Raw genomic sequence first — 12,232 nt, 5'->3', positions numbered from 1 at the left:
CATTTTAACCAAGCTAATGTCGCCTAATTTGCAGGTATAAAGCGTTCTGAAAATTGAAATGTGTGATTGTATTGAAATGTTCTCTCAGCGCCCCGGACACCAGCCAAAATGTACGTAAATCCTGACCCTGAAAACACCGAGCATTATTGACAAGTGCAGGTGGCCAAGGAGTCGGAATTACCCGGAACAGGACCGGCTTTTCGCGTTCAGTTAACTGGAATCCGCCAATGTCTTCCAGGAGCTCCTTGGCGGCTTGGGTTACCTGGATTCTCATCGCTACATCAATTCACATAACATTATTGAAACTAAATTGCATAATAACCCGTATCCAATCGTAGTGTGATGGCTCTGATCATTAAAATTCCACATCTCCGTGAAGTTTAAGATGAAAATCGAAATAGGAGAAGCAGAAGAGAAAAATAAAAAAATAATTCATTACATCCTGAATTTTTTTCTTAGACGTTTAATGTGCAGAACAGATAATGTTCATTATTTGCTGTGGGTGAAAAAACTGCCATCAGACCACAACGGCGCTATACAGTAATTAAACAGTGCTACACCCATATTGAGCAATTTATGTACATGTTAGACAAGATAACGTCCATTTAACACAACTCAGTTGTACCTGATTATTCTCGTAACATTTTTAATAGGCTCATTTACCTTCCCCACTAGATTCCATTTTTTGCGCAATAACTACGGTGTCTCCAAACCTGAAACAGTTCTGAGGATGAAATTTCCTTGTCGGATTTTTATTCTTGGATTTTTTTTACCATTTTTCATAAAGTATTTCTGCTTTTAAAAATTGCAAATTAAGTTTTCACAAATTCGTTAAACGACACGAAGAAATCTGGGAGTTAGGTTACGTACAAACAGTAGCGAGGCATTTTCAGGCCAACAATTCCCGCAACGCACGGACCTGTCAATAAAATCAATGACACTACTCTGAATTCGGCATACTTACACTGATCCAGCAAACCGACTTACCGGAATGCATGCCGATGCGCAGTTTCAGTTTATCGGTCGGCAGATGCGGAATGCGGAAGTCGTTGAGCTCCTTGCGAATCGTCAACGACACCAGGGCGATCTCGTAGGCGTGACGGTTACCATTGCGCACCGGCAGACCGCTGGCCACCTGGAATTATATTGTCGTGACCTTTTTAACGTTGCACATCGAGCCCTACACGATACTTTATAAAAATACACAAAAATTAACAATAAAACAGGAAATTCAGGAAGTGAACGGTACCATATAAGCGTCACCGATGGTCTCCACTTTATATGCGCTGAACTTTTCCAGAATGGCGTCGAACATGGTGTACAGATTGTTCAACATGGACACCACGTCCATCGGCGTCCCCGCGGCCGAGATCACGGTGAACGTGACGATATCGCTGAAGTAGATGGATACACAATCGAAAGATTCCGGCTCGACATTGTGGCCGCGCGTCAGCGATTCCGCGATGGATCTTATGAATAAAAAATATACTGTAGCTTATTCAGTGCTTTTAACAACAGAGAGGAGTGATAACCTTTCCAAGCACATCGGCAAAATTTCAGAGAATTTAATCTTTAATTCTCGAATAATTTTAATTTATGTTCATATTTTCACTATGCATATTCCGGAGTTTCGTATCGTCGACGCTGTTTGTTAACACTGAATGGCACTGAAAATCATCTATATTCAGCGTTCACCAAGAGTGTCTCGGAACCTCAACAAACGACTACCTACTGTAGTACCTGGTAAGTTTGCAGGCTCATACATAGCAACACCTCAAACAGCAGGCAATCGTAGTGTAACGGCTACGGTTAGGGAAAATCGCATGCGCGTTGCTTCTGTTTAGCTGAGGTTTAAGGCAAGTTATCATAAAAATTTGAAAATTGTTTAAACAGATCCGGCTTTTTTATAGATGGCAATACAAGCACCATCTCACTCTTGCTTACTATAAGCACCCCTTTTGCATCCCGTTGCACTATAAACACCCTTTAGGGATTTGTTTGTCATCGTCACCTCGAATTGAGAAAAAGCTATAGACACCATTTTTTAAGGCGAATAGCAGCCATTTGCTACAGATACGTTAGTCGAACATTTACGGTAGCATTTTTCTGAATATGCCGGCACATATAATTATTGGACCTTAGAATTAATGCACTCTGATAAGCATTAAAAATGTAATACGGCAATTTCTTGTAACGATAATATGTAATTCCTGGGAAATTTGCAGAGAGCGCAGTTTTTAATTTGCCAACTCGAAAAAGATGCCTCTTAAGTCCAAAACTTATGTCAAAAAAAACTGTGCCGTCAAGCAGTCCCAACTGACGCGTCTTTAGTCCGCGAAAAACGGGGTGCGTGCGTTAAAATATATTCGAAAGAGGGTGCCTTTATTGTTAAAACGGGGTCAAAGCTGTACTTATTTCAAACGACTTAAATTAATGCAATCGACATCATTTTTTTAAATGCAGTAACAAAATTCTTCAAAATCTCAGTTTAATTTATAATACCATCAAATCTTAAAAAAATTACGAAAATGTGGCGTCTGTCCGCAAGTCACACGTCCTCTACATAAAATTTACACATCCTGTCGTACATACAACCAATATCCTGGCTGTCAGTAGCTGCAATGAAATTGTTATTAGTCTATCTTACAGTAACGACAAGAATTAAAACAAAACCGGTACAAGTCATATAATACTAACATTATTTCCGTCGACGTATTTTTAAACTGTCAATGTAATAATGTACGTATTTTCGACGTCCGTTAGTCATAGCTATCCCAAAACGACCTACAAAGAACACTGATGTGCAGCAGCGTGTATAACCACGCATGCGCCTTTGGCCGTTTATTATACATAGTTTATATGTACGAGTATTTTAAATGACTAAACTGATGGTCGTGGACTCTGAAAAAATTACATAAGGACAAGAAAAAATAAAAAATCCGAAACAAAAAATTTACAAAACAATAAGATGGGAACCGAAAAAATCAACACAAGTTCAACCTTCGCATCTATGTACAGTACAGACTCTGTACTTGTTCATGCAGTTTGTCATAAGGCCAATTAGCCGCCCATAACACGATTGCCTAGTTCAACAGTTACGTTTAGAGAGCCAGTGTTCTACGTTATTCTGTATTTCTGATTTAATGGGACTGTCTCATGTGTATGGAAATTTTCATGATCGGCCAGCGAAGTTTAAATAATAATATTTAAGAAGAATATTAATACTTACATGTATATCAAATAGATAATTATAAAATATTAATGAGAAGAGAGATAAAAGATTGCATGTCCAAATGAGTGAAACAGTAAATTATTAATTCCGTTATTTACTAGCATACTGATAGCGGTAGTCGGTAGGTACTTTGTTCTTAAAATTTAGCGCTGCAATATTTTTATAAAATAAAAAAAATAGCATGGAACCGTAAACATTCTAAATCCTAATTAAGGCTTACAGACAATGTTTTCTACCTAAACTGAAACGTATAAAACAAACAAATGTTTTGCACTTCTTTCATACATGGTCTCCAATAAGCGAGTGCACCTCTGCGGTTATTTCAACTCAAACGTTCGGTTTAATTCAATAATTCATTGGTTCTTAGTCTTACTTGGGCAACAGTTGGCCAAGTAGTTCCTCCGCCCGGCGTTTTTCTTCCGTGAACTGCGCCGTTTTCTCCTCGACCTGCTGTTCGAGATCGCTGGCGTACTGTTCCATGCGGTTCAGCAGGTGATCGATGATATTATCGCCCGAGTTGCCGATGACCTTTTTCAGGCTCTCTTTAATTTTGACGAATGTGGGCCGTTCGATGGGATATTCTTCCCAGCAAAACTCCATCAAGTGGTACAGTTCACTGGAGCATGCGGACACCGGGACGGCGGGTCGAAACGGTGGCTGACTACCTTGCTTAATCTGCAATAAGTGACACTCTCTTCAAATTAAATAACTCAAACATTAATTATTGCTTAGAATTTTTTTAAAATACTAAACAATAATTTGTTTCAAATCTTTTTTTTAAATTTGACAGCTCTTTACTCCCGAAAATTCTTTTATATCATTCGGCTAGCTAGTTTTTTATCAGTGGTTTAATTACTGGTTTTGTCGAATTATTTTTATCCCAGATTCTTTCATTTTATTAGGATAACTGCAGATTCTAATCAATATTTTTATAATAACATTATATTTTTTGGCAGTTAGTTTTATCGCAGTAATTTGCTATTCTCTTGGTATTTATATATTTATTTTATTTTTGTTAGTATTCTAATAAGTCACTTCCGTAAATGATTTTTCTTGGAATTTTAAATTTTTATTTTTACCTGCATAACAAGGTCTTTGGCGGTCTGATACGCTTTCGTATCACCGGGAACATCGAAGGGCGACGAGCGCAGAATAATCTGTTGCAGTATAATCCCGAAACTGTACACGTCCCCTTTCTGCGATCCTTTCACCGGCATGGCCTGCCGCAAGTACTCCGGTGCACGCCACAATAAATCCGCAAAATTCCGCCGCTCTTCATCCTGATCCTCCGTGGGCGGTAGTAAATCCTTCGGGTCGCGGAACATGGTTAATCCATAATCAGATACCTAACGTGAATTCCCAAAGAAAATTGTTTAATTAAATTCCACCAGACGTGTCAACCGAGTCTGACCTTTAGCATAAACCGGCTGTCCACCAAACACGTATGCGACGAGAGATTTCCATGTGATTCAATAACGGAATTGTGCAAATACGTCATCCCCTTAATAAACACAGCCGGTTAGCAAAAAAATGGATTTCGTATCTGCGAGAAAGAAGGGTAAAAAGGCCTGAACTGAATCGTCGTAAATTAGCAAGCCTTAGCAAAGGAAACGCTTCACGACGGAACGGGAAAGCGGGGCTTTGGTGTTATTATTGTAGCAAATGTGTGCGAAACTTTCGTTTTGCGATTGCAAAAAAAAGTAAAAAATTTCAAACGTTTGATTTTAAATACAGACAATGCTAATTTTCAAATTTTGCGAAATGCTGTTTCGCAGTTACCGGCACTTCTGATCTGCAGACTGCAGGCCCTTGCACTACGATATCATCCACAACGATTGTATGGTAAAACTGCACCTAGTGTTTCTTATCGCAAAATCCTATAACGAAAGTGTTTCCAGTGCGCACAGCACCGAAGGATCGATTTATCCACATTATATTACCATAACGATGTCCTTGATGAGGGAGTTCTTGAAGGACCAATCCAGTTTCAACGAGTCCTTCTCTAGCAAATCCGTCAAGGAACCTTTCTGGCACACTTCACCCAGGATGAACACAATGAACCCATCCTCATCCACCGAGACGCCGAGCAAACGCTGGAGATTCTGATGAGTGGTGATGCGCACCTGGAAGTAATTAAATAAAGTTAATAAACCCATAAAGAAATAAATGGTCCAAGATTTTAGATAAAGTAAACGTCTTACCGCGTTCATCTCGCGGATGAGGATGCTGTTCGGTTTGCGCTTTTTATCGGTGACATCGGTTACGCTGATGAGGTTGCCCTTTAGGGTGGCCGTGCGACCCACCATCCCGCTGATCCCGGTGGAGTTCGCCGTGCCGTCCGTCTGACGTGTTACTTGCGAACCGGTGTCATCCGCCTGCGAATACCGATTATGAAGCGCATTAGTCCTAACCACGCTTCAAAATCGCCGAGATATACCACTGTTTTGCGATTGCCTAAGCGGCTGCCTTGACTGCTCTTGTTCATATTCCCGCCAGTGATCTCCAGTTCCGCATGCGGCACGCGCCACCAATTGGGATCCAGTGCTTGGTTCCGCAGCCAGCTATTACACGTACAGACCCATAAAATTTGGTCTGCGTAACGATCACCAACATGGCTACTGCACAAGAATACGTACCGCGAAATACAGCAACCGATTACCACGCAGGTAATTCCCGCGGCCACCAAGGGAATCACCACGGCGACGGCCAACGTCGCCGTGGACATACGCGCTACAGTTAAAGCAACAGCATTTTAAACAATTAGTGCGGGACAAAGTGCTCACACTTCTCAGAATCCTCTCACAAGCGAGCCGACACTATGAGGCCGATTGTGGGTGTAACCGTGTAAGTACAAACTTCGTACTAGAAAACATTTATGACAGAAACACTTCCTCAATGCTATCCTGATCGGGAATTGTACCGTGTAAGTAACCTCAATGTAAAGCTAAGGATCAAAACGGTTGTTTAAGCGAACGCATTTTGCAAGTTGCATACACTGTTTCATTGGTCGTTACTACAACTTAGAACAGTGCTGCGTTTTCGCCTATACCGTCAAGCCAAAAGATCAGCTACATAAAACAAGGCAAAACCGGCGCCCATTTTCATCATGCAATAAAACCGATTCTTTGATTCAACACACAGAAAACGGTTTTTCATCACATGTGTCGCACTGGCCCATGCGTGAGTTTCGTATGCAACACAGAATTATTAGCTGCGCTTTAAGAGATAGTACTAGCGGAAAGGGAACACTATCTACTATCCTAGAGTGTATAGCGTTAATTCCGTGCTGACTGGTGTCTTTCGCCTTACCCGGAGGTTGACAAGCGACAGCATCCCCCGTGAATCCACACGGCGGCGAATCCGGAGGCAGATTCCCGTCCGGCGTGGGCCACATGGCCGAGCCGATCTGCGTCAGCGTGCCGGTAAGCGTGCGGAACGTGTACACCACCTGTACAACATCCGCCAAGCACGGTCACTAACCAGCCGCGATCACTAAACGCCGCAACTGCGTACCACGATGCGACCGGTAGTGTCGATGGTCTTCAAGAGGAAATCATTGACCCGATCGCCGCTGTTATCAATATACACCGTCCCGGAGACCGGGCTCTCCATGCTCATATTGCGCAGATACGCGGAGACCAGCTGGCCGTCCAGGATGTTGTTGTTCCCGTCGGGATTGGTCAGGATGCGCTCGACGGCCGTGGCGTATACCAGGACAGCGTCGAAAAAGGTCACCACTACCGGGTCCACCTGCAGTTAAGGCATTTCCCGTTGATTGTGCCCCGAACGAGTTTAAAGTTAGGTTAATGACGTTTACTTCTTCAAAAGCTGCGAAGGTGTAGTTATAATCGATACGGGCGCGCTGCTTCACTTCCGCCGACCACGTATCATAGTAGCTGGTGCGGGGCAGGTTCAGCGAGACAAACAGCACTGAGTCGAAGGAACGTTTGGCCGCCTATTAATTTCACGTTACAAAAAACTACCGCTACTTCGAAAGCATGAAAAATGATTCGTATAGTAATTTACTTGGCTATATTAAAATTATTTAGTATACGTATGATCAGTAATTATTCACCCTGTCAAGACCGTCGTCCATCCGCCACGTAAACACACCCCAGCGATTACTGGTAAACAACTCAATCCCCACATAAACCTATAAAAAAATTAACATAAATCCGCATAAAAAATTCAATTAACATGTAGTAACTGTTCTTTTCGGAAATGTTTCGCAATTATACATAATTTCCATCGGTCATAGCCAAATTATTAGCAGCAACCTACAACACAAAAATACACAGATTCCGTAATATAGTATTGGACGACTGTACCGTGCAAATTAATAAAATGTACCGTTATTAAGCGGAATACCGACGCATTGGCGCAAACAATATAAACTGCAAATACAAACAGCACTTATTATGTACGAGCAGTTAATATACTTTGTATATACAAACAGCACTCGTATAAGCACTTATGCAGTAATTTAATACGAATAAACGCTGATTTAATACACATTGAAATAATCAATACAAACATTATTTTGACAGGCACGTATCAATCAACAATACCAACTTCGGGCGGTTGTATTGACATCCCTCAGAATCTTCTCGAAATCCGTCCGGTTGGCTTTATCATTCTTAATAAACCGCATGGAGAATCCCGTCAATTCCCGGCGCCGTTTCAGTTCACTCTGGAACACCGTGCCCAGCTGCTGGTAGAACGTCGTGGTCACGTCGACAATCACCACCACGTGCGTGTAGTCGTTAGCGGCGCAGAAACGTAGCATAAAGTTCACCGCGTCCCGATGGGAGAAGCTGACGCGGGTCAGCAGTGGATAATCGGAACGGTCGGCCAGCAGGGTGGAACCGGCGGCCGGACATCCGAGGATCGGGGTCTGGGTGTATTCTATCAGGTTGTACAGGGCGTCGGCGTTGTACCCGCACCCGGGACCGAGGAAGGCGTGGCACACGATGCCTTGGTCGCGCAACCGCAATGCCTATCGCCAGACGTCGTCTACTGATTTGCGGTAAGTAAAAACAACACCGGCAAAAAAAGGCGTTTTGCTGTGCAAGTACGTAGTGCACGTCCCAAGCAGTAAAAGCATTAATAAGTCAAATGCAAATGCGTATATCGGTATCATAAACAGTAAACCACGTATGACGTAGGATCAGTTTATGCAAGTAACGGGGTAACCGATACAGTTTCTTCGCTAATTACCGACACTCCGTGCTGGATACGTTGTAAAGTCACATGTCCGGTTAATTACTTTGTAGATATCGCTTGCGTTGCGAGGACGACGGAATGTACATTAAAAATTACCTTTTAAAAATAGTACTTAATACTTTACTGCATGGACAAACGACTTGTATAAACGATCGCAAGCAGCCTCCAAAACTGAAATAAGCGCTACTCAGGAAAACTGTTACTGCAGTTTATATTTATGTACAGACTGGATGTACAGCACTGTACAAGTAAGTACGTTTACTCACACGCACCGTAGAAGGCTTTTTTATTCGTACGAGGAGTATTTTGGAGTGCAGAGTATATGTACGGCATTTCTTTTTCTAGGTACCTGAAAAATTACGGCATCATTCTTGAAGACACACGACCCGCCGACATCAATGAACAGCTTGACAATCTGGCGTCCGTCGGTCAGCATCTTCTGATTGGCCCACTCGATGCCCATATCGATGGCCGCTGCGGCGCGCGAATAATCATAGTACAACGATGGATCCTTCTCCACCATGACGCACAACCGGATCGTCTTATCCTTAGGATTGATCCGCGGTGGATCGGTGGGGTACGTCGTGGGGTAGGTCGTGGAGTACACCGTCGTGGTGACGGGGTCCGGGGTAGGGGTGGTCGTCGCGTTGACAGCACGGGTCAGGTTCATCGTGGTGGGTCGGGTGGCATCGGTAGTTACAGCGGCGGTTGAACGTGTCAGGTTTATTATCGCGGGTCGGGAAGAACTGCTGGCTAACTGGACGGCGGTGGAGCGCGTTACCAGCGTCTTCGCCACGAAACGTGTCGTAGCACATGAAGTAGAAAATATCTGCAGACCGAGGAGCACCAAAAAGCGGACCAACACTTTGTGCATTTGTTGAGGGTTAACTAACAATCAAAAAATTAATTCTCGTACAATCAAGAAAAGAAATTTTCATCCAGAATAAATAAGTAAATATCCAGTGGAACTGCTTGCGTTCGACAAATTTCAAAAGTTTTTAATGCAGTTGGCAGGAGAATAATAATCACATGACGAAACGTCGATATTCCGTAGATTTTGAATAAAATGCATTGGTGTTTGAGAACGTTACTACAGAATCGAAATTCTGCATCGCTAAGCATCGTACTGCAACGACAAGTGTCACCCGCGCAACATCTTCCAGCCATCAAGTTGCCCGTGCACCGTAATTGCACATTTGCCTAAACCCGTGAAAATCCCGCCAAGTGTTCTCCTAAACACTGCACCGACCGCACTCGCGCATTGTCTAAACCTTTTCACCCCAGCACGTTCGCCAAACGCGCACTCTCCCTCGTCATTAGACCTCTGAACAGGCTACAATTACCTGGCGTGTGTGCCGCAACTGTCGCATAAATCAACACCATCGATCGCCGCAATACAAACACCATCCCGCACAATTTTAATCTGTTTGTTTCGCCTCTCCGGTGTCACGCACACATACTGCAGGTGCCGAAAGCAACCAGCTAACAGGGTAAAATGGTCAAAAAAAGCGGAATTAGCCCGTGTTTATAAAGCAGTGTATTGGTACAGCCATTTTGCAGCGGATAAGTTAGAGTTGAGGGTGTTTGTCTTGTCGCTGAGAGAGAACGGGGCCTGTCGGCAGGGTTTTCACTTCATGCTGAGCAGTTCCACGTCGAAGATGAGGGTGGAGTTGGGTGGAATGACGCCCGGATGGCCCTTCTTCCCGTACGCGTAGTCTGGCGAGCAGGTCAGCTTGGCGCGCTGCCCGATGCTCATCTGCGCCACACCTTCATCCCAACCTACCGGACACACACAGCAACACTGTACACGTTGTGAAAAGCCATCAAAATTTTTATTCCATTTTATTTAAATTTCGTTCATCTTTTTTAAGCTTCGATCATTCTATAATTTTCATATTAATTTCTTTTTTTAAATTTATACTCCATCTTGTTAATCAATCAATTAGATTTACATGTATCTATCTATCTATTTCTACTTTAATAATGTTTATTTTAGTTTATTTGACACTCAGTTTCGGGTATTCCATTTTTAGCAACACTGTACAAGCTATGAAAAGACCAGCGATTCCTACCGAAATTTTTATTTCGTTTTTTTTTTAATTTCATTCGTCTTTTTTAAGTTTTCGGCCATTCAATATTTTTCATTTAATTTCATTTTTAATTTATACTCATATTGTCAATCAATTTACAAAATACATTTATCTATTTTTACTTTATTAAATTGCATTTTAGTCTGTTTATTTTATTACTCAGTTTCGGCTACTCTATGATTTTCCTTTTTTATTTTAATCTCCATATGTGGCTAAACAGCTCGCAAAATTCCTGATGTGCCGATGATATTCCTACGCTTTACAATTACGAAAATTACTTACTGTTAATAATTTCAGTCAGAAATGGTAAAACAACACAGCTAGATGCAGCATTCTCTCCCAAACTTCCCGGATAGTATACACTGTATGCCGTCTGTACGAATACCGTTTCAGTAGTTTTTGCAAAAAATCCGATAATTTTTGAAAACACTTATGCATAATTATATTATTTAATGCCACAGTTAATAAACGCTGGCAAACGGAGTATTGCAGCAATAATTTTTCGTACTATTAATTTTTTTTAATATTGCTGCAACTTACTATTTTACAAATTACTATTTTACAAATAAATTTTACAAATTTATTATTTTTCGTATTTATGCCTCCATGTATCAACTTTTCATAAACCCTTTAACAATGACTTCGTTGTGAACCGTACCAGTCGGTGTCGGACACGGAAAACAGTCTCGGAAAAATAACAAAAAAAACTAAATATTTCAGCAGCTCCTGTGTAATGACTTAATCAATTTTAAATCAGAAAAGATTAACTACTGTGCAGAAAATTCTAGAAAATAATGCCGGAATGATGGCATACCGCGAGGCAGATCTACGGCTTCGGAGAAAATTGGAATAATTATACAGTTGAATAAAACAGAGTAATCAGGCGGAAAGGCCGCGCTATTCATCCGGGCTGATTAAGTAATTATTAGCAGCACGAACCTTTGATGACTTCCCCGGCTCCCAGCTTGAAGGAGAACGGCTTCCCACGATCGCGCGAGGAATCAAATTTCGTCCCGTCCTGCAGTGTGCCTACAGATTAAGAGAAAATCATAACACCGCTATTTTATCGATCGATACACCGGGAAGGCCAATTATTCCAGCGAAGCAGAAAGGCGAGAAAGCAAATACATAAAAGTGATAAACATGGAAAAATATGGAAAAATAATACGGCGACTGCGGACGGCCTCCCGTATTATGGTGTGCAATACCGTACGGATCACAGACATTCTACCAGATGCGCCATGTTTTACGGGATGCGAAATTCCTCACCTGTGTAATGAACGCTCACGGTCTGTCCCTTCTTCGGGAAAGTGGCCTCTGTGAAAATAAAAATTTTAGAAAGGTAGACACACATTTCCCGCATCCAAAAAAGTAAAAAATCCGGGTCGCATTATTTTAGGCCGAATTAACAGGCAGTTCACAAAATCGCGGCCTGTTCTAACAAGCACTAATAACTAATTTCGCACAGTCAAGTCGCAAAGTTTCTTCGACTTACCATCGCCAGGTTTGATTGTCTCCACCGTAACTCCCATTCTAATCACACTGGAGCGAAATGTGCGCGTGATAAGCGTGGAATTTTTTGCGAAATTACTGAGCATGGGGAGGACAAACACAGACAAGCCGCACGGCAAGGATTTTCCACAAAGATCGGAAATTTATTCTGCAGACACGCGCATCCAGCCGGAGT

At 42.2% G+C, this 12,232-nt stretch overlaps 2 protein-coding genes across 2 annotated transcripts; both read right to left on the bottom strand.

Annotated features, from left to right (window-relative positions):
• Window positions 1–13: 13 nt before the first annotated feature.
• LOC129596926 (atrial natriuretic peptide receptor 1-like) lies at window positions 14–9,531 on the bottom strand. The gene is made up of 20 exons (XM_055494333.1): window positions 8,805–9,531; window positions 7,805–8,228; window positions 7,514–7,626; window positions 7,308–7,385; window positions 7,050–7,187; window positions 6,746–6,982; window positions 6,542–6,680; window positions 5,869–5,962; window positions 5,670–5,793; window positions 5,434–5,607; window positions 5,173–5,355; window positions 4,644–4,733; window positions 4,312–4,578; window positions 3,606–3,907; window positions 1,250–1,469; window positions 988–1,135; window positions 871–919; window positions 664–713; window positions 182–276; window positions 14–127 (listed from the first exon to the last, which is right to left on the bottom strand). Exons 1-20 carry the CDS (start codon window positions 9,327–9,329, stop codon window positions 14–16), a joined length of 3,564 nt encoding a protein of 1,187 aa, XP_055350308.1. The 5' UTR covers window positions 9,330–9,531.
• A 327-nt stretch (window positions 9,532–9,858) lies between these two features.
• Window positions 9,859–12,211, bottom strand: LOC129596979 (peptidyl-prolyl cis-trans isomerase Fkbp12-like). The gene is made up of 4 exons (XM_055494383.1): window positions 12,041–12,211; window positions 11,815–11,862; window positions 11,485–11,574; window positions 9,859–10,234 (listed from the first exon to the last, which is right to left on the bottom strand). Exons 1-4 carry the CDS (start codon window positions 12,141–12,143, stop codon window positions 10,083–10,085), a joined length of 393 nt encoding a protein of 130 aa, XP_055350358.1. The 5' UTR covers window positions 12,144–12,211; the 3' UTR covers window positions 9,859–10,082.
• Between the last annotated feature and the right edge of the window lie 21 nt (window positions 12,212–12,232).

This window comes from Paramacrobiotus metropolitanus, unplaced genomic scaffold (genome assembly GCF_019649055.1).
Source record: "Paramacrobiotus metropolitanus isolate TYO unplaced genomic scaffold, Prichtersi_v1.0 Parri_scaffold0000098, whole genome shotgun sequence".
NCBI classification, from domain to species: Eukaryota; Metazoa; Tardigrada; class Eutardigrada; order Parachela; family Macrobiotidae; genus Paramacrobiotus; species Paramacrobiotus metropolitanus.
This window is presented reverse-complemented; position numbering and strand designations above follow the sequence as displayed.